The sequence below is a fragment of the Tauraco erythrolophus genome, chromosome 2 (genome assembly GCF_009769465.1).
Source record: "Tauraco erythrolophus isolate bTauEry1 chromosome 2, bTauEry1.pri, whole genome shotgun sequence".
Lineage (NCBI taxonomy): Eukaryota > Metazoa > Chordata > Aves > Musophagiformes > Musophagidae > Tauraco > Tauraco erythrolophus.
In genome coordinates this window covers 31,017,605-31,043,985 of record NC_141466.1, presented here as the reverse complement: position 1 = coordinate 31,043,985, position 26,381 = coordinate 31,017,605, and the positions used below count along the sequence as shown (strand labels likewise).

Below are 26,381 nucleotides of genomic sequence, written 5' to 3'. Positions count from 1 at the left end.
TAACATATGTTTCAGTTTTTGCCTAGGATATATTTACAAACAGGAGTAAATTTTTTTTTTCCTTCATACACTTCAGAGGCAACTCCTAGTTATTCTGATACTAGAACACACAGAGGCTTACAGGACTTGTAGGAAATAGAAATGCAGACAATCCCCACCCACTTCACTAGGCTGACTGGTTTGTCACCAACCAAGTTTCCATGAACCAAAGGGCCACACTGGAGAGGAGAGCCCAGTCTTGCTCATAGCTTTTATATGGTCTGCATAGCAGTATTTTTAAAAGTGTGCCAGATCTTGGAATCACACAAGTCTCTAACAGCAAAATAACATTTTATTTTTTAAAGAACATTTTCACGTTTTGTATTTGTATTATATAAGAAAGCAAGAACTTTAAATTTTCAAAAACAGGATGACAAAAAAAGCCAAACCACTATGATTTTTAAAACCTCACCGTTTTGAGGAAGCATGCTTACATCTGATTGCTGAGACTGGAGCTCACAGTCCTGCTTACTCAACCTTCATTTTTGTAGCTAATGACAAAGGATGAGTTTCAGGTGACTGCCAGAACCACTTACATGAGGGAGCTGATAAATGCCTTGATGAAACACTGAGGCAATATAAAACAGAAAACCAAGAGCAGCCAAACAACAACAACAACTATCTATTCAGCAGTGCTATAAAATCCAAGTAACAAAGCAAAGATGTGTTGGGAAAAAAGCCGTGAAAGCCATGTTAGGGATTTTTCATTGTATTTTTCATCATTAGATTTCATCTCATTCATCTCATCTTAGGTTTCAATTAGAAGAAAAATAATCTTTTTTTTTCCTTTACTGATAATATATCACAACAAAAAGATTAATGGCTGTTGACTTAACACAGACTTTCAAAAATCAGCTTTGATCAAAGCAACTGCTGTAGTGAAAGTCAACTGCCCTAACTCACTTCTCAACTGCCTTTATAGCATAGAGCTGGCTTGAACTCCCTCCCTTTCTTTAATAGTTTGTCTTAAACTTCAAAGCCTAGCTGGCTTTGAGGCTTAAATCATGGAAAGCTTTTTTCCTCTTTCTTCAAAAGCAATTAAAGTCGTTCAGTATAATCTGACCTATAATCTAAAATCTACGCATTCAGGTCTTCTTGATCATTGCACGGTTACAGAACGGCAGGGGCTACGATAGGGAAGCTAATCGTGGCTCAGACACTGCAAACAGTTTTATGGTGCCTGCCAGCTGATGAGGTCAGTCCTCTAAAAGAAAGGTAAGCAAAGGCTAATCTATCACTGGCAAAAATTTGTCAGTAAATGAGGCTATAGGGGGGTTCTTACTGCTCTACCTTTCATTGCAAGCCCCTCCTTCCTTTCTATTCCTTGTTATTAATGAGTCTGCAGAGTTAGGAAGCCAGATTTCCCAGGACACCATGGTAATGGATGTGGGGTGGGGTGACAGACTGCAGTAATCATGAGACAGAGGAATGGACAATATTCATGGATTTGGAAGAGTCACAATGGGCTTCGGAGCATTTTATGGATTTTGCGAGATACGGTCAGAGAAACCTATGAACTTCTTGGTCTGTTTGGGCTCCAGTGTTTCTAGACAAATCAATAAGGATTTTACCCATGTTTCTGTTTTACTATCAACTAAAGAGGATTACAACTTTGAATGGTGAGTGCTGACAACCAGAGATAATTAATGGTTTGATAGTTGGTCCTGCCAAAGCCCTGACAGAAAAGAAACCTGGGAAAGCCCACTGTACATGAGTACAATTTTCATGGCTTTGCTCATACGCTTTGTTATTGTATGGTAGATCAATAGCAGAATAAGTGAGTGACAACATTTAGTCTTCATTCTTAATTCACAAAACAACTTTATCCTGTTAGCTTGCAAGAGCTATCGAAGGTAAGTAAAGCCAAGAAAAGTCTCTTGAGTTTTCTAACCAGGTAACCTCTCAAAAAAAAACCCCTCATCATAAAGCTGTGGCTTGCAAAGTCCTCTGCATGGGCCAATTCTTAAATTCTCCAGAATTCAGAGCCTAATTTGAGCACTCTGCTCAAGTGCTACAGTTGTGTTTGAGCGGCTGTCGTTCCCTACCTGAGGTCATTAGTCCTGAACAGCATTAGTTCTCTAACAAATACAGCTGAAAACATTTTTTTTTGCTTTTCACATGATGTAACAGCACTACAAGTCACATCATAAAGCCTTTCTAGAACCAGCCAACTAACAATTCCAGCCACAAAAAAATACGTTCCTAAAGGCTCTTCATTAGAAGAATAGGCAGCACTGGGAATAGATAAGAAAAGATTAAAAAAAAAAACCAACAGATAATGGCATGGCAACTCTATAACCTGTTGCCTGATAATCTCAAAGTGTATTTCCTTACGTTAAAACAACTTCATTAGTTTCCTTTAGATAAAAGAGTTTCATGTACATAATTCTACGGTTGAAAAGCCCAAGGTAAAAGAAAGTTGATTTGTCAGGCAAGAGTGCACACAGTGGGGAAACCCATGAACTAACACTAATTGCTAATTACAGATTTCTTCCTTAAAGTTCTCAATGAAATATTAACGAGCTAGTAATTAAGTAATTCAAGGTCTGTTTGCTTTAGTGTTAACTTCAGCATTGTAAGTCCAAAACCTCTGACTCTCTGATCTATAAACGTCCTTCTAAATTACTCGATGTCCTTTGTTTTCCTTGTACTGAAGTTAAGTTACTCTGAAACCTCTTTCTATGCATTAATGGCACCCCAAGTGTAACCAGTAGAAAGAGAATGTAATGATGTAGGAAAACCGGTAATTGTATTGTGCATTACCGTGTAAAAACTAAAAAAAAACTTGTCCCTAATTTTGCTTTTGCATATTCCTTTACATTGCTTTTTCTATACATCAGCCTCTTCCCTATGTCCCACACAGGTTTCTTCCACAGGTTTCTTCAGAGGTTGTGTTTGCATGAAAGAAACGCTACAGCACTTAGTTAATCTGCTCCTGTAACGGTCAGCAATCAAGCGTGGCTAACCATGACCCACTAATGAAATGAAGCAGAAGCTGACTTGCACTTGTCTGTACTACTATTAAATTACAACTGAGTAGGTTAACATACAACACTAATTGGGCATTTTATTTCTTGTGTGGCACAGCACTAGTAAGTAGGCAACAGGCAGATCCCCCAGGCAGTGAAGACCATGGTTGATGTTAACCACCTCTGGAAGACTGCCTGAGTCCTAGCAGACTGAACAGCTGGATCAAGAGGCTTTACAGCACTACTCTACTACAGCCCCATTCCCTCCCACCTTAGGGCACTGTCAGGGTCTTGGCTGACCCAGTGAAACAGAGCCTGGGGATGACTTCAGCAGAGCTTAAGTGAGAGAACTGTCCTCCAGAAAAACCCAGGCCTTGATTTCCCTTCTGTACCAACACTGACTTCTCTGCTTCACGCATGAAAAATGAATAAAAATCTCACATCAATGCCTGTACAGAATCCAGCACGGCATCTCATGAATCTACCAACTGAGAACATACTCAAATATTTTTTATTACAACACATTAAGCTAAAATCAATAGATTCATTTACCGAAACAGATTTAATACTTCAGCTAATCAAGGGAAAGTAACATTATTTCTGAAAAGAAGTGACATTTCATTACAGCATTCGGTTGTAAAGTCACTGGCAGAAATTTTTCTATATACCAATTAAACAGTAACTCAATGGAGTTAGCAACATAAAAAGCAATATTGCATATTTACAGTTTCCTCCCCAGTAAATGAAAACTTCTACAGTTCTTAGCAATACAAATAAAATGTCTGCACAATGGATCTAACAATGCTGCCACATCTCTGATCCTTCCTTTTCAAATCTTTCTAGACTATTTTTCCCAAAGATATAACATGCTATTTTCTCTACAATCAACCTTTTTTTCCTTTGGAGAGAAGCAGAAGTGGCATTTTGAAAACTTCAATTTGCTGAAACATAATAGCACCACTGAGCTCTGTTGTTCTTCACTTTTATTCTCACTTTATGCTAGAAAGATAAAACTGCAGTGCTTTTACTATTGTCAAACAAAAAGTAAATAAATAATGGTTTTGTTGACTATTACATAACAAGATACTGCATCACTATTATTCAACTGAGTTTTAGTATATATTTCTATTTCTCAGATGTGAAATTTTACAAATACTATAATCATTCTGGAATACTCCCAAGCCGAGGTATACATGACCCTTGCAATGAAAACTGTGAAAGCCAATTTGACGAAAAAATAATTTAATTATTTCACTATAAATCATACAAATATAGAGGAACGAATTAAGAATGCAAAGAGAAAGAATCTTACCTGATTTACTGTCTATATACAGCTTCATCTTCCCCTAGAATTGTAGCTTTCTGGGTATCAAAGGCATTCTTCAAATTGTTCGAGTGCTATTTATCATTTCCCTGTGTGGGAGATAAGCATCCTTCTACTTTTACTAGTATGAAATCTCATCTTTTTGTCTACAGGTCAGCCTTGCAAGGGCGCAATCTAGTTTAATTCCACCTTCCTCCTTATTTGTTCATCTTCTGTTAAGAGCCACCAACTTTCTCATCAGAGGTCTAACATAGCCTAAGCTTGCAGGACTTACCTGGTTTTACAGATTGTATTTGGGGATAGAAATGGTGGAAAAAATGAATCTCTGGGAATCTATTAGCCGTAGCTGAAGTGACATTTAAGCCACAACGCGTGTCTGTGGGGAACACTATATTGGAAATGCTCCATTGCAGTTAAAACAGCTGTACAACAAGAATTTGGTTTTACTCTAGCCTTTAATCTCATAATTGGAAAAGTCCAGAGAGACAAGCAAGATGAGTATTTGCACCATTACTTTAGGTACTTGGAATTTAGGAGCTAGTTTTGGTATATAATCCACCGAGAGAGACTGGCACCTCTCGAAAGCAATTCAAAAGACCCAGCAAGGCAAGTGTCAGCTGCTTTTCCTAGAGGTTCTCAGATTCACCCTTGGATTCAACTGTTTTCCACTGTCTATACAGGGAGCCTGTGGGGTATATGGTGGTTGAAATTAGTTCGTGTGACTATCCTCCTTTATAGGTATTATAATTAGACAGGATATTATTCACAACCCCTTTTCCTTTGTAAGCTGATATCCTGCATAATTATCTCATTTGATATTTCTTCTACCTTCTGTGTCATTGTTTGCAGGCTTATTCTTTTTCATTTATCTAAATTCAATCTGCATTTGCCTTTTACTAACCCTAAACCAAGACAGTACCTCTCAATACGATAATTTTTGCCGTCAACTGTTTCTCTCCAATCTTATCAGTATCTGACATTTAAAATATTTCACATTCATGATGTTCACTATGCGTTTTATATACACTATAAAGAAAGGTCTCAGAAACAATTTCCTAGTCAAAGAATTTCCCTGTTATACCATCTCTCACCATTTGCAACTTCAACATCTTGATTTATTCATGAGTAATTTATTTTAAAGACATTATCATCTGCATTTCACAAAGGTACTGTAAGTTCAAGCTCATTTATCAAGTTCAACCTCATTTGTTCAGTTTAGACTCAAAATAACTCACCTCTAAAAAGCTTAACAAATTTAGATATACTCTGCCTATAAACTGTTTACAATTTGCTTTCTCTTCCCCTCTCAAGTCTTGATTTTGGCTGATGTTCTCACAATACTTTCAAACAATAAACACTTAAGAAATGGTTAAAAAGAGACCTAAAATACTTTGCCCAAATGCCTTTTGTTGTCTCAATTGATTACAATAAATTTCTAACAGGGTCTGATTCTTATATTTTTATTTAGAAACTATGTTTTGTATCTATTCTTTTCTTTGACTGTTACCCATTCTCCTGCCTTTATTTCACTTGCCTACAGTACCAACAAAAGCCTCTAATGCAGAAAGGTCTAATGCAGAAAGAAAAGACGAACTGATTTCAAAAATCAGAACAGATCAATAAAGAACAATTATGATAACAAATATGACAAAAAGAATTTCTGAAGGAAACAATAAAGAAACACAAATTTAGGACACTACTTTCTCTGAAAAGACAATTATCTACGAGTTTCCTAAATTGCTTAAAATTGAGAAGCTTCAGCATACTGCTATACTGTTTGAGTATTGTATCCTAGTCAAAAGAAAATGCAAATGCAATTTCATTTATGGAAACTAAGCGTGGGGATGTCTACATCAAAGGAAAAACAGTCCCTGTTGAAACTCAGTCAAGCACAGGAGCTGGCCCCATAAACAGCTGTTGTCATCAAGGTATCCTCAATTACTCAGAACAAATCACGCTATGTGCAGAGGCACACCTAAACTAGGTTCGACAAAGCAGTTGAAACACGGGAACAGCTGCAGCAACAAATTACCATGTTCAAGAGCTTAAAATCATCATGGACAAATCATCCCTCTTCTGCAAGATCATTTTTGTAAAACATAAGAAAGCAAAACAAAAGATGGTGCCAGCCTCAAATCACCCACGTACGGGAGCCAGAACACTCTCAAGCCTGGGAAAGAACAATGTGACAAAGAGGACGAGGACAATAGCAAAACACAACTTGCACTACAGCACGAGAAATCTGGCAGTTTTACAATGACTTGATCAGTTATTCCACCGTGACAAGTACGAGGGCTCAATGCAATGCAGATGAGAAGTATCTGCAATATCTCTGCTCATTTATTGCTAAAGCAAACCTCTCATTCTCAGTATCCTTCTCAGCAATTTTTAGTTGGTAGTGAGCAATAACTTCATGCTTCGGAGACACAGCTTAACCCTTTTGTTTTGCCATCTCTTCAATATGGAAAATAAAGTATCTGTCTATTAATATGTTATTTTAATGAGACATAACCTGCATGTCCTAATACATTTATCATAGCATGTTTTCATACCACTGGGCATAGGAAAGCTACTGTAAGCACAATCTGCTTATCACTTTGAAAATCCAGTTTTCTGTATGACTATACTTCTCAGAATAGTATCTATATGGGGTCCACAGTAAATATTTGGAAAATTACCAGTAAGGTAAGAAAGCAAATGAATTCAAGAAGAAGGAATGCTGAGACAAAAAAAGAAAATAATGAAAACTAAAGTCTGATGGCACATATATTAGCTACTGCTGGTTTCAAATATCATTATCTATCAAATGAAACAAAAGAGGAAACTCCAAATCAACCATCCCTAATGCAACAAAAAATTGCTGGTTGGCTTAATCTCATTGGTATGATGACAAAAGTACTCCAACCAAAAGCACTGAAGAAGAAAATATGAATGGTCTTAGGGATTAATTTTGGAGGCTTTTCCTACAAGTCACTGTAGGTCAGTGCTGCTGCTGGAACAGGCGCTGCAGACAAGACTGGAGAGGGGAAGGTATCAATGTTTATTAGCATGACCATGTCTTCCCAGCGTATATGCAAGTTCTGTTTCTAGAGTGCTTGGGTGTGCCGTGTTGTATGCTGTTACTGCACTTGTCTTCCCTTACTAATACCCACTATGCACAAGTTGTTACACCACTTTTCACATATTTACAAGGTCTTGCCAGCATGTTTACATCCAACAGCTACCCACTGGCTGCTCTCCTTCCAGCCTGTTACTCTTGAGCTTTGCTACTAATCTAGCCAGTGCTGCCACTTCCAATTTCTTTTCTTCTTGGCTATCATTCTTTTAAAATTAGTTAGATGGCTCTGAATAATCTATAAACCTCTTAAATTTTATAGACATTCCTGAGAACACCAACTTGCAGTTATGCTCACAGATTTTTAGTTTAAGGCAAAAAAGCTTTATTCTCAACACATACCACACACTCCATTAAAAAAATCCATACTGTCTCATTACGTGAAAACAGCTGCAGAATGACTTCAAAGGAAAAAAACCCCCCCTTTCTTCTTTTAAATCAACATTTTAGTGATAAAAACACAGCATGTTCTTTGAAAGAGGACTACGGGATCTCTGGAAGGTAATGCAATTCTACCTCTTAATGGAAAAAAAAGATGCATCTTTTCATATTTTTGATATTATGAGAAAACCAGCCACTCAGAAGGTAAACATTTAAGAAGAATAAAAAAGAGATACTAAGAATGGAAGTATTGAAAGCCTTGTCTACTGCAAGTTATGGTTGTGGCCACAGGAAAAAAACAAGAGAACGAACTGACTAGTATACTGTATGTTAATATTACAGACTGAAATTAAGCTCTATTCAATCAGTAACAGCGGAGGCTCAGAAACACCCAACTGTACAATTTCCCAATAAACACAATAAATGATGCAGTTTTATATATCCTAAAGAACTAATTATATTTCACAGTGACAGCTACTTATACTCTAGAATATCACAGAATCAGAAAAATTCAGGTTAGAAGGGACATCCAGCCATCACCCAATCCAATCTCCTGCTCTGGGCTGGGTTAACTTCAAGGATGAGTCAGGCTGCTCAGGGGCTTTTTGAGTTACGTTTTGAAAATCTCCACAGACACAGATTTTACAGCTTCTTCAGGCAACCTACTGCCGTGCCCAACCAACCTCACCATGAAAATATTCTCTTTACATTCAGCTGGAATTTTCCCTTTCTGTATGCCTGAGAAGCATCTGGCGCTCTTTTTTCTGCAATCTCACTTCAGGTAATGGAAGACTGCAATTAGTCACCCCTCTTCCCTTCTCTTTTAAACAAATCCAATTTGTTTAACTTCTAGGCCACATGCTCTACCCTTCACTGTGACCCTCGCAGGAATTGCTCCAGTGGCTTGACTTCTCTTGCACCAGGGAGTCCTGATCAGCACATGGTTACTCCAGATGTCTCACACATGCTCAAGCAGAGACCAGTGACTTTCCTTGACCTGCTGGCTACGGTCTAGCTAACACAACCCAGAGCAGGGTTGGCCTTCACCAGCACAGGGGAACGTGGCTGGTTGCGTTCAACTTGTTGCCACCAGGACCCTCGAGGTTTTTTCCGCAGAGCCAGTAAGGCTCCAGCCTGAGCTGCTGCAGGGACTTGCTCTGGCCCTGAAGCAAACCCTGCATTTGCTTCTCTTAAACTTCACGAGGTTCCTTTGTCAGCACTTGTTTTTCTAAGCTTTTTGAGAAATGAAGTATTATCATACTGATTTTCTATTGCTAGGATGTATTTGTATTCCAAAGCCCAGGAAATGGAAGGCTTAAAAAACTGCAATCTGTTTACTTTTACAATAGTCATTAAAAGCATTTGAAGATTTTTTTTTTCTTAAACAGTTAATACAGAAGTAAATAGAAAACTAAAAAAAAAACCACCAATAAAACAATATCTACAATCAATTAGCTATTATTTTAACCTCTCCAGAAGGCTTAGTTTGCTCTATGCTTAGCAAGAACAAACTTGGATTGATTTAAAAAAAAAAACCTACTAGGAACTGAAATAACAAAAGCTGCACCCCAAAAAAAAAAAAAAAATCACAGTCCAAAACCAAGCACCAATTATTCTATCTTATTGGCAGCAACAACAGACAACTGCAGAGGTAATCTTCCTAATTCTGTGGACTTCTATGGAACACCACATGCTTTACAAAGAACAAATTTTTTAACTGAATTCATAGGCATAATCATGACAAAAAGCAAAATGGGGACTATCTGATCCATCAGAACAGAGCGAATTTATAAATTATAGCTCATTAACATTTTGTTCTTAGGGGCAGCAATTGTGACAGCATACAAAATCACTGCTTCAGTTTTTGCAGTGCTCATGCAGATTTTCTAGTTGTTATTCTTCATCTGTTTACAACACCAGTTCCAAGGCTAGATTATTATTCATTTTTATAGTATTTTTTTCCCCTCAATGTGTCTATAGAGAGTAAATATGTCCACTGTATGCTTGCATTTACTGTAAATATAAATGCACACCTAAAATATATTATTATTAATTTATACTATTGGTGTCTAATATTCCCAGGTAGGACTGAAGGCTTTAATATTCCAGGGACTATACAAACACACAGGCAGTCAGGACCCCTTGTCCTGAAGAGTTAGTAATTGCTTTTGAGAAAAGCTGCAACAAAGAATTTCAAGACGTAGAGAAATGAAAGGAAGTCAAGGGACAAAGAACTGAGTCATATGCTTTTTTTTCTTTCCTAATTAATTCTCAATGTAATGGTTCAAAAGTATCCTATTTTCAAAATGAGCTAAATTTGCTACCTTTAACAAACATGTAACTTAGGAATGAGCAGTGGGTGATTTCTTGCTGGCACCTTACAACATTTTCTAACTTGCAGTTTGTTCAGTAAATTCGCTCTAGCACCTCCCTCATCTTTTTTACAAGATACAAACTGTGTGGGTAGGGCAGTTTTTTACCTCTCAAAGTTCTGTTACTGCTGTCACAAATTCAGATTTTTGTTTTTGAATATGTTCAGACTATTGTTTAAGACATGAGGTCAAAGAAAGGCATCTTGAACTTGAGACAGAAGATTGTGAGATGTGTAACCACTCCAGGTTCTGTCAGGTTCACTTCAAGTCTTAGGCTGCCCTCCTGAAAATTTTCTTGCTGCTGAGAATTAACTTTATTTTTAATGTAAAACCTTCCTGCATGCCTGAGGAAGGCAAACACAGCCTGTAACCCTATGCCAGGTAACTTTTCATATATCTCAGACCATGCAAGCACCCTGAAAACTAAGATGTGGAATTTGACTCAGTCCTTTATGCGAAATCAGTGCATAAGAAAGGAATGAGTGGAAAAGGAGGACAGGTTCAGGCACCAGAAGTCATTATCTCAGCATTGTATGACTTCCCACAAGAAGATTGTACATCATCATCTTGTAACAATAAACATTAGGAACAAAGCCTAAATTCCCACTCCATTGAGAAATTTATTTTGAAAGATTACCTGGCAATCAGCCCCACTTTTTAAGCGTTGGTGCTTAAACTGTTTCCATGTGTTGACTTCTGCCTGACACACAAACATAGGTGGTTTCCATGAAAGACAAACAATAAGAAAGAGAAGGACTTCTTTATGGAGCTTCTCAACAGCCCAATACCAGCACTTGCAACGATGCCCAGTGCAGCTTTCACTGCAACACACCACAAAACTCTATAAAACATTACAGCCACTCTCCAATCCTGTTTGGAGACTGTTAACAAGAATAAATATATATTATTAACATTAATTACTTCATCCTAAAGATACAGTTCAAACTTTAGAAGAGGTAAAATATTATACAGCTTTATCCTCAGTCTGTGTGTTTTAATTCAGAGTGACTATGTTTAATGAAACGTAGGGACTCAGATTATCTGAGTTTATCTTCTTCTTTCACAGTCATCAAATCATATAATTTTCACATCCCTCCTCAACACAGTAAAGGTGTTTGTTCCTAGTGGAAGTTGGATCCAGATCTGTAGTTCTCAAAAGCATTCTTCAGCTTTCAGAATAAAATGATTTCTGCCCAGCATAATTCGTTGGTCCTTCTATCATTACTTTCCCAGTTCAAAATAACCTTCTCCTCTTCTTCTTCCGCTCACCACCCATGTTAACTCTGCTAATATTAAGATGAAATAATCCTTCTCTGACACTATCTTGCTAAGCTAACCAAGCAAGTTACCACTATTTTTCTCTAATTTGACAGGCCTTTGTTCAACCCAGTGGTGCCTCTTTCAGTTTGAAATCATTTGTCTTCAACAAGAACTACCAGAATCAAACACTTAACAGATGAATCTGTATTTCCTTTTTCTCAAGAACGTCTCACTCCAGGGATTCTGCAGAGGGCTGTATTTGTCATCTTCTTCAAGCTGAAGGCATGACATCCTCACGTTTTGTTCTATGGCATTTCGCATCACATTAAATACTCTAACAGCACAAAACAATAAGAAGGGAAGACAGGCAGCAGAAACAAAACTCAGATTATGACTTCACTGTGATAAATGAGAAATCCTTTCCTGCTGTGGTAGTGAATGCAAAAAGTTCTGTGAGTAGGTATGAGAGTACAGTAAGCAAAGTATGAAATAACTAGGGCACCAACATACTCTTTCTTACTGGCTGTCAACAGGCACAGACAGAAAACTTCTACATGTATTTCGCTAAAAGTCTGTATGGACCACGTTGTTGTTGTGGAGCTCTGTCAGGACAGCAACTGAGTGTATGGGGAAAGTTGGGACTAATTCTCCTCCTAAATTTGGAGTAGTCAGAAGAGCTGTACCCTAACAAGGTGCTCCATATCTCTCCTCTGTGATTAGACAGCAGCAGTCCAGCTAGCTTTGGGATCCCTACTCGGTAGTAGAAGTCCTTGTCACTCAGGGAAGAGAAACATGCCAGCTTCAGTCAAGAAATCAGCAGTTTATCCTAGCTTAAGAAATAAGCTCTTGAAAGCAGCAAGTTCACTAATTCAGCCCTTTGCCCTCTTCTTTCAGGAAAAGATTGTTTGGTAAATTGTGGACAGTCACTTCAGTAATCATCTACACATGTTTGGTACTGCTGAAGGAGTCCTGAATCGGGTTTAGCCTGGTTCTCAGACATCAGTTCAGCCTCTATGTCTGGCCAAAGTAAAGCAGCTGTGCTGAAGATGTTTCAGCCACTGGGAACATTACAGTAAATTCTCTGAGGCACTGATAAGTTGCCTGCAGATCTTAGAGTAAAGGTGGATGGATTCGTACCTGGAGGGTCTACTGGTTTCTGTGTGATATGATCAGAGGAATTATTCTGGGGTGAAGATCCGTGAGAAGGCCTCTCTTTGGCAGAACTTCACTATGCTTTACCATGTTTTAAGTTAAAACTGTATTTGCCAAGGGAAAATGAAGCAGTTGGGCAAATAATATCTTAGAACCAAACTGCAGTCCCGGAGCGCAGGTGGTAGGTTTAGCTGTCTCAGCAATCAGAAATACTGTTCTCAAGTTTAATAAAATCACAGATAATGGCTACTGAGGTGCAGGTCAGAGCAGAGAGCCTGATTCCTTGCTAGTCCTTGACAGCCAGACTGCTGTTAACTACAGTAGCAAATTCCCTAGAAGCAAACTTAAAACTTTCAAAACCTTTCCACTGGGCTCCTACTATAGAAACAAAATACTAAGAACACATCACTATTTCCGAAATACTCTTTTCACCATAACTGTCCTCATATTCTATTAAATTCAACAATTCTATTTTGAAAAAAGTAGTATTTATTATGAAACTTTTTAATAACTACTCTTAAAATACTAAAAATAAAATAGCAGTAATTAATCTTTATTTAAATGGTAATTTAATGTGTTAAGAGCCCAAAATGAAACTAGTCATTAGCTCAATAGTAAAGTCTGCCAGAAGCTTCATTACTGATTAATAATGGAGAACGCAGTGTACTGAACAGTTTCCCCTAATCCCAGAAGCAACTAGGAACTGAACTGCAAAAACTTTCAATCCTAATAAATTGATTAAGCAATATAATTTTCTTATAATTACTGGATATAGTGTAGCAAGTTTTCTTTCCAATCTACATTGATCAATTCTCTCTTTCGAAAACAACAGGTCATATATGTTATGAAGATTTCTTGTTCTGTAAATAGGTTAAAAACTCCGTAACATATCCTTCCATGAGGTGACTATTATGTATGCTGGGGCAATGAAATTAGTTACTTCTAATAAACACAAAATTTCTATGATAAATTTTTGCTTTAATAGCTTCATTGTTACTACAATACTAACAATATTTAATGTAAATAGATTTAAGAAAGTTTGCCAGTTAATTCCAGCCGATGTGAATACTTTATCTTGCTGATCAATTTGTCACTTACAGAAATCTGTTTCATCTAGTTTCCAAGAGATATTTAAAAACACAAAGACTTAAGATCCAAAGAAAGCTGCAGATCACTGAATTGCTCTGAAGTTCTTTGAATGAATGCAGCACATAACAGTAACTACTAACATAGCTACTTAAATGGGAAAAGATGCAAGAAGTAAACATTTATGGTGAAACAGTTCTACAACACCTTTCAACAGATGCTAGAATTAAACAATAATTTAGAATAATTTCATTTAGAAACAAAATAAAATTGTAAGAGGAACTACCCTATATGAAATCAATTCCTTCAATATAACCTTAAAGAACAGTCTGCTGAAAACAAAATGAGAATTCATTGCTACAGTGAATTTAACTTTGACATCATTAATGCATTTAGTACTCTCACCAGATAACCAAAATAGCCATCAATTTTATGAGCCATTGCACTTACTGAAACCTACTGAACATCATTCTAGAACAAGTGCAATCACAAATGTTATATAAGAACTTAAAGGTTCTGTATCACGAACTCTGTTCAAAGTAGCAACATACGAAATCTTGCAGTATCTATGAACTGGCACGTTAATGGAAAAGAGAAGCTCCAGACAGATCCTTCTAGTTAGAAAACCACTCTTTTTTCCATTTCTTCTAATCTACCAGCTACAGGACTCAAAAGATTGAGGAGTGAATGCTTCACATTCCTTTTGTATAATGAAGTACAGAGATCAAACATCTATCCAGCACCCACTGATACCACTGAAAGCCAGGCAGGAGGAAGATCAGGTAATTTCAGTTAATCTTACCAGTTCATCTATGTCTGAGAAACATTATAAATATTTATATGTATAAATATTAATGAATTATTGCATATGAGAAAGACATAGGAAAATCATCTTAGAAGAGATGTTAGTATTTCAAACTCTTTTCCTAGACATGTCATCTACAGTCTTCATCATCAAAGACACTGGTGCAATTATCTTCCTGCACAGTTCTGGAAAATCAAACTTGTTTGCTTTTGGGAAGGGATACATTGACAAGGAGTTTCTCTCTCTGCAGTTTTGTGAATGTACATAAATTGAAACATAAATTTACGCGTGCTAGCATGGCAGTTTATATGTTTACTCTAAATATTTCAAAGGCCTGGTAACATTCCTATTTGTCCAACTGAAAGTGCATCAAGATGCACTGGAAGTACTGCTGTACAATAATGGTTCACTTTAAGTCATAAATCTACACCGACAGAGGAGCGTAGTGGTTTGGGGCATTCCTTAATGCACACGTTTGGCAAGAAATTGTCTTAACAGAATATCTTAATACTTGGCATGTTTGCAAATGAACACGAGTAGGTAATTTATATAATGAGAGAGACTGATCCATCACACCGTGAGTAAAAGCATATCTGAACTATAAGGTTACAAAGACTCTGTCTTACTCCAGGACCACGTGTGGTTCACAGCTCTTTTAACTGGTAGAGTCATTAGCAATCACTTATGAAAGACCTGAAAAACTGCTGGGGGAAGAATGAAAGAAACTTCTGTCAACACTTACAAAAGACCATTGTATATCTTCAGAGTACATAAATTTCTTCTCACAGCACCAACTCTTAATGTGAATTATTACTCCCTCTTTTTGGTGCTGAACATCTCTAAGAGAGTGCCAACTCCATCACGCTACACCAATTCCTCCTGCCGTCAGGCAGCCAACATCCTTCTAGAATCTTCAAGCAATCAGATAGGAGCCTCAAGTAAAAAAGCTTTGTGATTTTGTTAACTGTATGCCAATTCCCAGTTGCAGCTAATAATACAAGCCACAAAGCCACAAGCCAAATAAGCTTTGTTTTTCCTAGGTAGGAACTGAAAGTTATTTTGAATATCCACATGACCTATTCTGTGGCCAACACAACGTTTAGGATGAGAATACACCAGCAATGTATTACCAGAAAGTCAAATATTCATCTACTCAAATGTATGTCAGATATTTATCAAGTATTATACCATATGTAAGATAAGAACAGCAAACAGAACAGAAAATGTTATTGTGTCCATATCTTGAATATTATAGAATCACAGAATGGTTAGGGTTGAAAAGGACCTTAAAGATCACCTAGTTCCAACCCCCCTGCCATGGGCAGGGACACCTTCCACTACACTAGGTTGCTCAAAGCCTCATCCAACCTGGCCTTGAACACTTCCAGGCATGGGGCATTCACAGCTGCTCTGGGCAACCTGTTCCACTGCTTCACCACTCTCAGAGTGAAGAATTTCTTCCTTCTATCTAATATAAATCTACCCTCTTTCTGTGTAAATCCATTGTCCCTTGTCCTATCACTCCATGTCCTTGCAAAAGTCCCTCTCCAGCTTTCTTGTAGGCCTCCTTCAGGTACCGGAAGGCTGCTATATTGTGCCATTCCCTACCTTAAAAAAGGCAACAGCAGAAATACAGAGGAGTACAAAGAATAAAAATGGTCTTGATTGGAGATACTCAATGGCTGGATACAGGGAGCAATTAAATAGATTAAGATTTTGTAGCTTGGAAGATGCAAGATTGGGGTAATGTGGAAGAGAAGATAAAGTCAGGAATAGAGAATGACTGTGCTCACCATTCCTCCTGACATAAAGCCTAGGTTGAACTGAGATAAATTATTAGGCAACAGGATTAAAATAAATAAAATAATATCTTAACTCACAGAGATAGTATGGCTTTGTACGTTGAAAATTTAGTGGAAAATCCCTTAGGCACATTCAGGGAGGAAAGTCCAACTGAGTCTGTTATGCACCAGGATGCAGATACACCTTCCAGCAGAGAAGGCCCTGCATGCAAATCGCAGGAAACTGGCTGTGTGCTTTGTATTTATTATATTTTTGCACTCTTTCCCTAAGCATTTGCTAGCGGTATGATGCTCAGTCCTGCAGTTTGATCCTGCACAGCATCTGCTTTGCAGCTGTCCTGTGGACAGAGGGGTCTATCCCTTTGTCGTGGTTTTAGGCTGATCCAGCACCTAAAACTCACACAGTCTCTCCTTCTCCAGTAAAGTAGAGAGGAGAGGAAAAAAAACCAAAGGGACTGAGGATTGAGACAAGAACAGAGGGAGCACCCACCAGCCATGGTCCTGGGCAAAACAGACAGGGCTTTTCTCAAAGCAAAACAGTTTATTAATGATTACTTAGAAGGACAAAGGGAAACAAAAAAACGATTACTCGAGAGGACAGAAAGAAACAAAACCAGATCTTAAAACCGACACCTTCCCCCCCCCCTCCTTTTCCTCCCGGCTCTACCTCCTCCCCCCAGCAGCACAGGGGGCAGGGACTGGGGGAGTGCAGGTCAGTTCATTCCGTGCTGTTACTGCTGCTTCTTTCTTAAAGGAGAAGGAGTCCTTACACCCTTTTCCCCTGCTCCAATGGATCCCCTACCCACGAGGAAAAATCCACAAACTTCTCCAGCGTGAGTCCAGCCCACTGGAAACAATCCTTCCCCACAGATTGCTCCGGTGTGGGCTTTACCACAGTCTCGGGTACTTAGGGAGCTGTAGCCACTCGCTCCGGCGTGGGTCGTCACGCAGACTCCAGACTCTAGCTGTTAAAAAAACCCCTCTGTCCTAGTTTTAGCTAGGACAGAGTTGTTTTTTTTTTAACAGCTAGAAGAGCTCTTTGTTTGGTTTTACTCAGAGGCTCACTCTGAGAAGAACGCTGATAACAAGCTGCCAAGGACTTTTCAGTGTGCCGGAGTGCAGAAACACGGCAGGATAAGGGGGGAGCATAGTTGGGACAAGGGGGACACGATTCCCCTTGTGATTTGTGTGGAACTTAAGACTGAGGGCCAAACTGGCCAATTAGTATTCCATATCACGCAGCGTCATGCCCAGTATAAAAGCGAGGGTCAGCCGGGAAGAAGGGCTTTTGCGCTTTGGCTCTTTTGCACTTTTGCTCTTTTGCGCTTGCTGCGCTGTTGCTCTGCTGTTTTTCTTTCTCTCTCTCTCTCTCTCTCTCTGCCCCCCTCTATTTCGGGGCCTCGCGTTCGTCCAGGATTGCAGCTTCGGGACGAGACGGGCTTCGCATATAAGGGGGTGGTGAGAACCTATACTGTATTAAATCATCTGTATTAAATCATTCTTATCTCAACCCACGGGTTTCCCGTTTATCCTTTAATTCTCTCCCTCATTCCTGGGGGTGGGGGAGGGGGAGTGACGGGCTGTGTGTGTGGGGGGAGTTTTCAACCTAACCCATGACACCCTTGTTGCGAGTGATGATAGTACCACCACTGCTGACTGCAAACGGCTGAAAATGAGCACAGTAAACGCCTCTTCTCTCTCAAATCCACCCAGTGAACTTACAGACTCTTCCCAGCCATGCAGAAAATATCCCCATTTTGCTGCTTATTGTAAGAAGTGGATGGGCAGGTGAGGGTGGGAACGGGGCCTCATTTGGAAGTGGAGAACAGGGGGAGAGAACTTTTATAAAGCATTTAAACAAGTATTATTCTGAAAAGTTATCACACAAAAAAATACAAGCTTATTTGTGATGAAACTTCTTGCAAGACGTTTCATGCAAGAAACGTTTAAATTGTTTGATTATTAGCCAAATTGAATAATATACATGTAGGAACTGGGGAGATGAGAGAAAAGGAACAGGGAAGATGAAAAACATTTATCTGTTATTTTAAAGTAATTTTAAAACAGTACTAAGGTTTAAATTATAAAAAGTAAGTATTTGCTAGATACGGTTGGGAATACTGTTCTTTAGTAATGTAATTAAGGATGGCAAAGGAACACATCAGAGTTTTAGAAATTAAGTTTCATTTTGATGTAAAACAAACCCAAGGCTTTTAAAATTCTGAGAGGCATAAGCATGTGCTCACAATGGAGGGAACAACGCTGCCAAGAGTGCAGAATATATACTAATTACTGGTATCACCTGGGACATGGGAACTTTTCAGCATTCTAAAACAGACACCGTATTTCCACATCCCAGTGTAATGATTGACATCCTAATGCCTCCCCCTCTTTGTCCTAAGCAAAAGCCCAATGAAACTCATCAAAATCAGCCCATATATTCTTGTAAAACATTTTTGTTTGCAAGTGACATGACAATAACTAATTAGCAACTGGCAATTAGAAATGTGAAACTATTATAGTTCAACTGAAGGAAAAGAAACAATAAGTCATAAAAGACAAATGATTTTCCAGCAATTGTATGTGTCTTTCATAATAAATCTAATAATACTGGGAAAACAATCTGTGCTTTTTACTGCAGTGTCTTCCTAGCCAAGGAGCACTTAAAAAATTACAGAGTTCCAAAAGTGGCTTTGTTTTGAAATGTCACTGACAAGGTAACCTAAAGGAAGGAAGAAAAAAAAAGAAAAGAAAAAAAAAAAGAACATTTTCCTTCTGATAATTAAACCAGAGTCAAAATCAATCAAAAGATGATAGGAAAAACTCAGCTTCTTTGACAAGTTAAGTACACAGATGTAACTAGAAGCAAACCCAGAATATGGTAAACATCACCAAAGAAGCACTATTTCCCATTATTTTTCCTGAAGCTGTACTGATAACTTAGAGAACTCTAAATCAAGACTTAAATCACACAGAAGTGAAATAATTTAAATAGCCACCTCCCCCGCTCCCAGCTTATTAATCGTACCTTAATTTGTGCAAAAGGTCTGTCAAAGTTTCCAACATAAAGAAGACCAACATTCTGCGTGAGTAGCCTAAAAAAATGAAAAAAATCTTTTAAGATATCACGTTACATCCTTAAGATTTTTGCATCTCCAGTAGTTGTTACGGAACAGGGTAGCAAGGTAACAAGCTTCATTATGATAGCAAGAGCTACCTTTGCAAACCTGATTATACAATTCTATTCGAACTACTACAAAAAAGGACAGACGTGCATTAAAGATGGATGCACACCCGTAATTTGTGCTTATGGTGCAAGCAGCTCTTCAACAAAATCATTTTGCAGGCTTCTTGGAGATGGATGTCACTCAGTAACACAGAAGAACAGCAGGTGTGTGCCTTTTATGTTTATTAGAGATCATTAGAGACAAAGGGACAGCAAGAGAAAAGACTGACGAACTTACATGCAGAGTAAAAACAGATTAGGGTGAATAAACTTACGCACAGTAATACAAAAATGACATCACTACAGGTAAACAAATAATAGAGAATCTCTACAATATCGTTCAATGGCTTCCTAAATAAAAAGAGCCCCAGATGCAGATTGTGCCTGCCATTGTCTTCGGCTCTTTACAAAGCCATTGCGTACACCACCGAGATCCAGAGGGACAGTAGGATAAGTTGACTCGGACGACTGTTGATTACTTCTGGAAAAGAGTTTGATTTCTGCAGATACTGTGCAAGTCAATGTTATTACTACACAAGCTCCCCAGAGGAGCATTAGGGTGCCGCTGCTATGAACAGACAGACAACAACATCATCAGCCAGCAGAAAGGTTAGGAGAGCATTGTGCTGCTCCAGCTGGACAACCACTATGTTCCTCTTGCTAAGCAAAGGCACAGTGGCCACCCCCTCCACTTCAGAGGCTCCAAAAGCGTTGCACTGAAGTACAGACACCCCACAAGAAGAAATTTTCAACGACAGACCGTTGAAAGAGTTTCTGTTTTGTCTAAAAGAGACATTCAAAACCCATCATATTCTTCAATAGCTCCAGGATTTCATGAAGTGTTTGGTATTTTCTGTGTTCCTTCAATTTTATATCCCATTCCTGCTAGCAATAAGGCCTCACATATGGATCAAACTTCCCCCTAACTAGAAATAATCAGAAAAGAAGTAGGAGTGTAGTCATCATTCAGCTCAAGCCTGACACTGACATGTCTCTTTCTTTATATACTTCATACACTTTAACACACTTTTAATTCATAGTGAGTTACATCTTTTTTCTATATAAAGACTGGTTGTAATTTTCTAACTAATATCTCACCATCTCCAGGACTATTTTCATAAACAAAAGAGAACAGAAGCTTAGATAGCAGTAAATCATTGTTTTGACCTTCAGTCCACACAATGTACACATCTTAGTATGATTTTGATTCTTCCCAGTTCTGACAACAATATGATATGTATGACCTTAAACTGGTTCACCAACAGTGGGAATTGGTGGAACTTGGCAAAATGGCAAAGTCAAAATATTCACATATATAAAGCAAAAGTAAGAAGTGGTGTTGAATTGTGTCTCATCTTCAAAAGTCCTTTTGTAATTAGATACTGCATACAAAAATTTCATGGACATTGACAGAAATACCCAAGGGAAGGCAAGACCAGTAAGGATCAGAGCAGATCAGTCACAGTACAGACAGGCAAGTGGCTTCCTCCCTTTGCCCACCAGTGTGCTGGACTCTGTCGGGAAGATCTGTATTGTTTCACAATGATTCTTTAGTACTGACATATGGAAGTCAGGATGAGCACATTAAATTTTTTTTCAGTTACAAGAAGTCAAATTCATTCAGAATGCAGGTCTTCAGAGCTGAAAAGCCAGCATACTGAACGAATCTTCTAGGACTGTAAAGCAAACTTGGAAAATATTTAAGGGTTTTCAAAATTAAAAGAAACACATTGGAAGTAATTAGCAGAAAAGGTTAAAAGTTAATCTGTAACAAGGATTCAGAGTATGTTACCATATTTGAGAGAGAGGCATCTTACAGAAAAAAAATATTCTTAAAAAGAACTACACATAATTTTTGTAAGGCAGGGGGAAAAAAATAAAATCCACTAGCTGTATTTCTAGGAAGGGATCTAAAAAAAGAGAAGACATACAGGTGATTATTCCCATGTGGTTATTTCTTCTTCATATTGTTTTCTTTACTGGATAGAAATGTAGGATCATTAAAAATTCAAGTCTTTAGGACAGCTTTAGTGAGAAGTAATGAACATCTAAGGAACCTTAAGATTAATCTTTCCAGATCACGCAGCAGTTTACACTGTTTAACTTGCTATCACAGACGTGCACCCAAAACCTGCAAATATACTGCAAGAATTGCCTTCCTTAATAAGACTGATACTGACACAGAAGTACAAACTTATTACTGTTTATTCACCATTCACTGCCTTGGCTGAGAAGTATTTTACTTATAATTTTTTATTTCTATTCACAGGTCACTTCAAAAACGCAATGTTAATTTAACGCAAGGTTAGGAACATTTTTAGGGAATGGAAAGTTATTTGTAACTCTCCCTTGCTTAAACAAAAGGTCGCATTCTTTGTTTCTTTAGCTTTCAAGATTCCTCTCAAGTTCTGAAGTTCAAAATTATATCGCCAACATGAAAAGCCAGTCAGTTGTCTACGTAAGTACTCAATTAGGTTGAAAGGAGCATCCCAATATGATCACACTTTAACACCTCGAAATATCTCTTTTTTCTCCCCTAAATGGTCTGAGCAATTAAAAAATTCCATCTCTCATGACTAGTATAAACTCTTTTACTTCAGAGTCTTTCTTGAGCTCTCTTTGAGAGCAGCCCTGCCGAGAAGGACTTGAGGGTATTGGTGGATGAAAAGCTCAACATGAGCCAACGCTGTATGCTTGCAGCCCAGAAAACCAACCATATCCTGGGCTGCATCCAAAGAAGCGCGGTCAGCAGGTTGAGGGAGGTGGTTCTGCCCCTCTACTCTCATGAGACCTCACCTGGAGTAGTGCATTCAGCTCGGAAGCCCTCAACAAAAGAATGACATGGAGCTGTTGGAGTGAGTCCAGAGGAGGGCCACGAAGATGATCCGAGGGCTGGAGCACCTCTGCTACGAAGACAGGCTGAGAGAGTTGGTCTTGTTTAACCTTGGAGAAGGCTCCAGGGAGACCTTCTAGCAGCCTTCCAGCACTTAAAGGTGGCTTACAGAAGAGATAGGAAGGGACTCTTTGTTAGGGAGTGTAGTGATAGGACAAGGGGTAACAGTTTTATACTGAAAGAGGGTAGATTTTGATTAGATCTAAGGAAGAAATTCTTCACTATGAGGGTGGTAAGGACTGGAACAGGTTGCCCAGAGCAGCTGTGGATGTCCCATCCCTGGAAGTGTTCAAGGCCAGGTTGGACGAGGCTTTCAGGAACCTGATGTAGTGGAAGGTGTCCCTGCCCATGGCAGAGGGGCTGGAATTGGATGATCTTTGAGGTCTTTTCCAACCTGAACTAATCTATGATTATATGATATCAGCATAATCTCTAGATTTCAGAGACTCATACAGAAGAATCTCAAGAGGTAAGCAGACTGCAGCAAGAGTCACTGCTGAGGCTCTGGACAGGCCAAGCTACTGCAAGAGTGTTACCACTCCCTCAGTAGTTACCAATGGCAGCATCAAAAATCCGACGTGCCACTGAGGAGAGGGGTGACAGAGAAGTACATGCCAATCTCCATCTCACCCACAGGAACTCAGCATGACTGATCTCTAAATTACCATTACTCCTTACCTATCAGAAAGTTCAAATTAGACATCGTAATTGTCATAGTTGTTCTTTACCTCAATACCAGGCTGCCTTTTTGAAGTACCTAAAATTTACTTTATATCATAAACTTCAACATGTCTAAATTGATACAGATATTCTCTCCTAATGCTCTCAACTAATTACCCTTCGCCTTCGAAGACTATCCAATGGTAGGCAGGTTTGGTTATAAGCACTTACATGTTTCCTTGTTCTAATGCCCTTTTTAAAAATGCCAGTCTTCTATTTCTTACCTGATTTCACATTTGCACGGTTCTATTACCAAAACACTGGCAGCGTTACTCAACACCTAACCCTGTTAACAACAGGACATCATCTGTAATTGGCCAAAATCAATACCAGCCTATGAAACAGCGGTGACAGTTCCACAGTGCAATTATCATCTTTGAATTTCACATTCAAATAATTACCTTAAAATTACGAGAAACAATTGTCAAAAATGCAAATGTCTACTGGCACTGCAGTATATATAATCACTCTTACTGGAAAATATGGAGCAATATACAAAGTTGCCTCAACTGATCATATTAGCTTACAGATTGACGTATATTTTATTTGTAGTCTCTTCCATTCAATACATTATCAACTCAGTTCTCATTTTTTTCTGTAAGTAGAAGAAAAGAAACATCACTCCAAGAAGCAGTGGTTCTTTAAGTTGTGCTGTCCATACATAACACTACACTCCCCCTAATCCTGTCCCATAAACCCAAGTGAGCAGACTTCTAGCCCAATGTGCCTATTCGGGCTGGATCATTGTGTTCCAAATAATAACAATAAAAAAAAGTATCAGGACAAACCATTTCTGACTTTTGCCAATACAATGTCAAGGTCTCAAGAGCCTTCTCAGTACTGAGAAAATGCTGCCATCCAGTTACCACCAAATGACCTGTTTTCTGCCTTCAGAATCCTAGATTTAGCCTTTTCTTGGATATCAAACATACCTGCATTTTCAAAATCCGAGCCGCAGAAACAAGGCACTATGTGCCTGTGGGGGAAGCTGACCACAGGAGTGGGCATGGTCAGGTGCAGCAATCCAAAAACAGTCGTGCCAACAGTGATGTTAGGAGAGTAAATGCAAATAAATACAGGATAGGATTAAGGGCTTGGGTGAAAGGAAACCTGGAATAGGGTGGAATGAGAGCAGGGAATGTGGAACACAATGAGGCCTGAGAGGTATAAAAGAATGACAATGCAGCCCTCTGGGTTGGAAAACATTGGTGCAGAGCTCTGGGCTGGAGAAGACCAGTGGATTAGGGCTATGGGAGCAGCAGGAAGTGATTTACCACAGAGCTCACCCTTCCTGAGCACAGATGACCTTGCTTTGGGGGCTGGGACAGTCCCAGTAGCATCACCCTTTTCCTACCACCTTTGGCCACAGGAAGCAGAGCGACACTTGGCTATGGACTTTAAGAGGGCAACACATTTCAAAGAAGCCTGATCATTTCCTCTTCACACACAGTCTGTTCCCAGTAACTCACTAAGAGCTGTCCGTTAAGACGAAGGTGGGTATTTCAAGATACTCTCGACCAAGAATCAGGCACAGCTCACCAACACACTAATGCTCCAGCTGTTAAGCAGTACTTTGTGAAGGCAGAAAGCAGGTGCCAAACAGTTCCTCTGTGTCTTGTTGGGAAGTATGCCTTGAGGACACCACTTCAGCTTGATCTGAATCCCAGACATCAACCCTCTCAGACTCCAAGGGCCACCTTGAAAGTCCGCTCAACAGGGCCATGCAAACTGTGGAGCTGAAAATGTAACTTCTGACCAGTTCATACACAAACCAGCTGGCAGTTTCCCTCTAGGCTATCTGACTCCTAGTGCTGCTGTGCAGAGTATAGAAAGAAGTTCCCAGGAAGCAGCATGCAGAGAAATAAAGGAGCAGGGTGGAGCCAGGAGCCGCCACCTCTCACAGGAGCAAGTTACTGCAGGTGAGCTGCACGCGGTAACTTGCTCCTGTGCGAGGCAGCAGCTCCTGCGCTTGCTCTCTTGTAAGACCAGCGGCATATGGTGCAGGAACACAGATCGAGACTTGCAGCTCCAGCCAACTGCGCAGAGGTCACACCCGCTTGCAAAGCAGGGAGTACGGAGTGAAAAACGCAATGTGTGCGGCAGAAGGGCTGAAAAGAGGTAAGGTGATTGGCATCGGAAAAGTGGAACGTGCTGATGGAAAACGGTGACTGATGAACAGGCACACAGGCTTGAGTTGTCTGTTTTTTCAGGGCAAAAGCTGCCATGAAACAGGCAGTGGCAGGCACGCACAGCTGCCTACAGCAATGCTTCAGTTAGTCACTACCCCTATGAATCAGGACAGGTAACTCCTTCCTTAAATTTCCACAAGAACACTCACCAAAACCCCAGAACTGACGACAATTTATCAAATAGTATCTTCCAGTATCTGTATTAGGCAATCCTAAAATTTAACTTGACATACATCATGGTTGAAGAATACAGTTCATCACTCCACATAAATCAAGTCACTAGATTTTGTTTCTGGTTTTATTCTTGACGGTCTCCTGATTCTTTCACTAGCCCTGGCAACCACCAAAAAGCCTGACTCTAGATGAGTTTGTGTTTGTTTTTAAGAGCTTGATAAGGGCTACGGCCTGCCACCAAAGCTTTGCTAGATGTAATAAAAATTCCTTGTTACATCACATAACCAGAAAAGTAATAGAGTGCACGCGAGACTGCAGAAACTTCCAAAACTCAGCTTGACAGCTGTGCGTATCTGTCTGTACTTCTAATGATGGTGTAGATGGAATTGACTGCTTTCAGCAAAGGACAAGAGGCAGCTCCTGCTGTGGTCTGTTCTCCTACCTGAAAGAACGCTCTCCAGATCAGACAGGATTTTTTTCTGGTTGATCTGAACAGTGGACTGATACCTGAAGCACCCTTGGTGTCTGCCTGGAAGGGATTTCACCATAGCAGATATGATTAAACAGGAATACCAATTCCACTGATGAGACAACGGGATTAAGATGCATGGACTACTTCCACTTTACAGTCAGAAGCAGCAACAAGTAGCTACGATGGGGCTGGGATCTGGTCTAACAACTTCATCCTTCATACACTGCAGAAAGACATTTGCAGTCTTCCCAGAGGTTGCTGGTGAAAAGATTTAAATCCTGAGAAGACGTGTATCAAGAGTGGAATAGATGTGAAGCAAAACGGAAAGAAAAAACAATCCTGACACTCAGCAGGGCTACGGACCTTTGTGCACATCTGTATCTTTATTGCTAAGAACATCTC

The 26,381-nt window shown here is 39.2% G+C and overlaps 1 protein-coding gene across 3 annotated transcripts in view; it reads right to left on the bottom strand.

Moving 5' to 3' along the window:
• RNGTT (RNA guanylyltransferase and 5'-phosphatase) overlaps positions 1–26,381 on the bottom strand; it is a 203,583-nt gene that overhangs the window by 14,775 nt on the left and 162,427 nt on the right. For all 3 annotated transcript variants that reach the window (XM_086608204.1, XM_086608205.1, XM_086608206.1), the window contains one exon: positions 19,334–19,400. In XM_086608204.1, the coding sequence (XP_086464330.1) occupies positions 19,334–19,400 (67 nt within the window). The remainder of the gene's footprint in view (positions 1–19,333; positions 19,401–26,381) is intronic.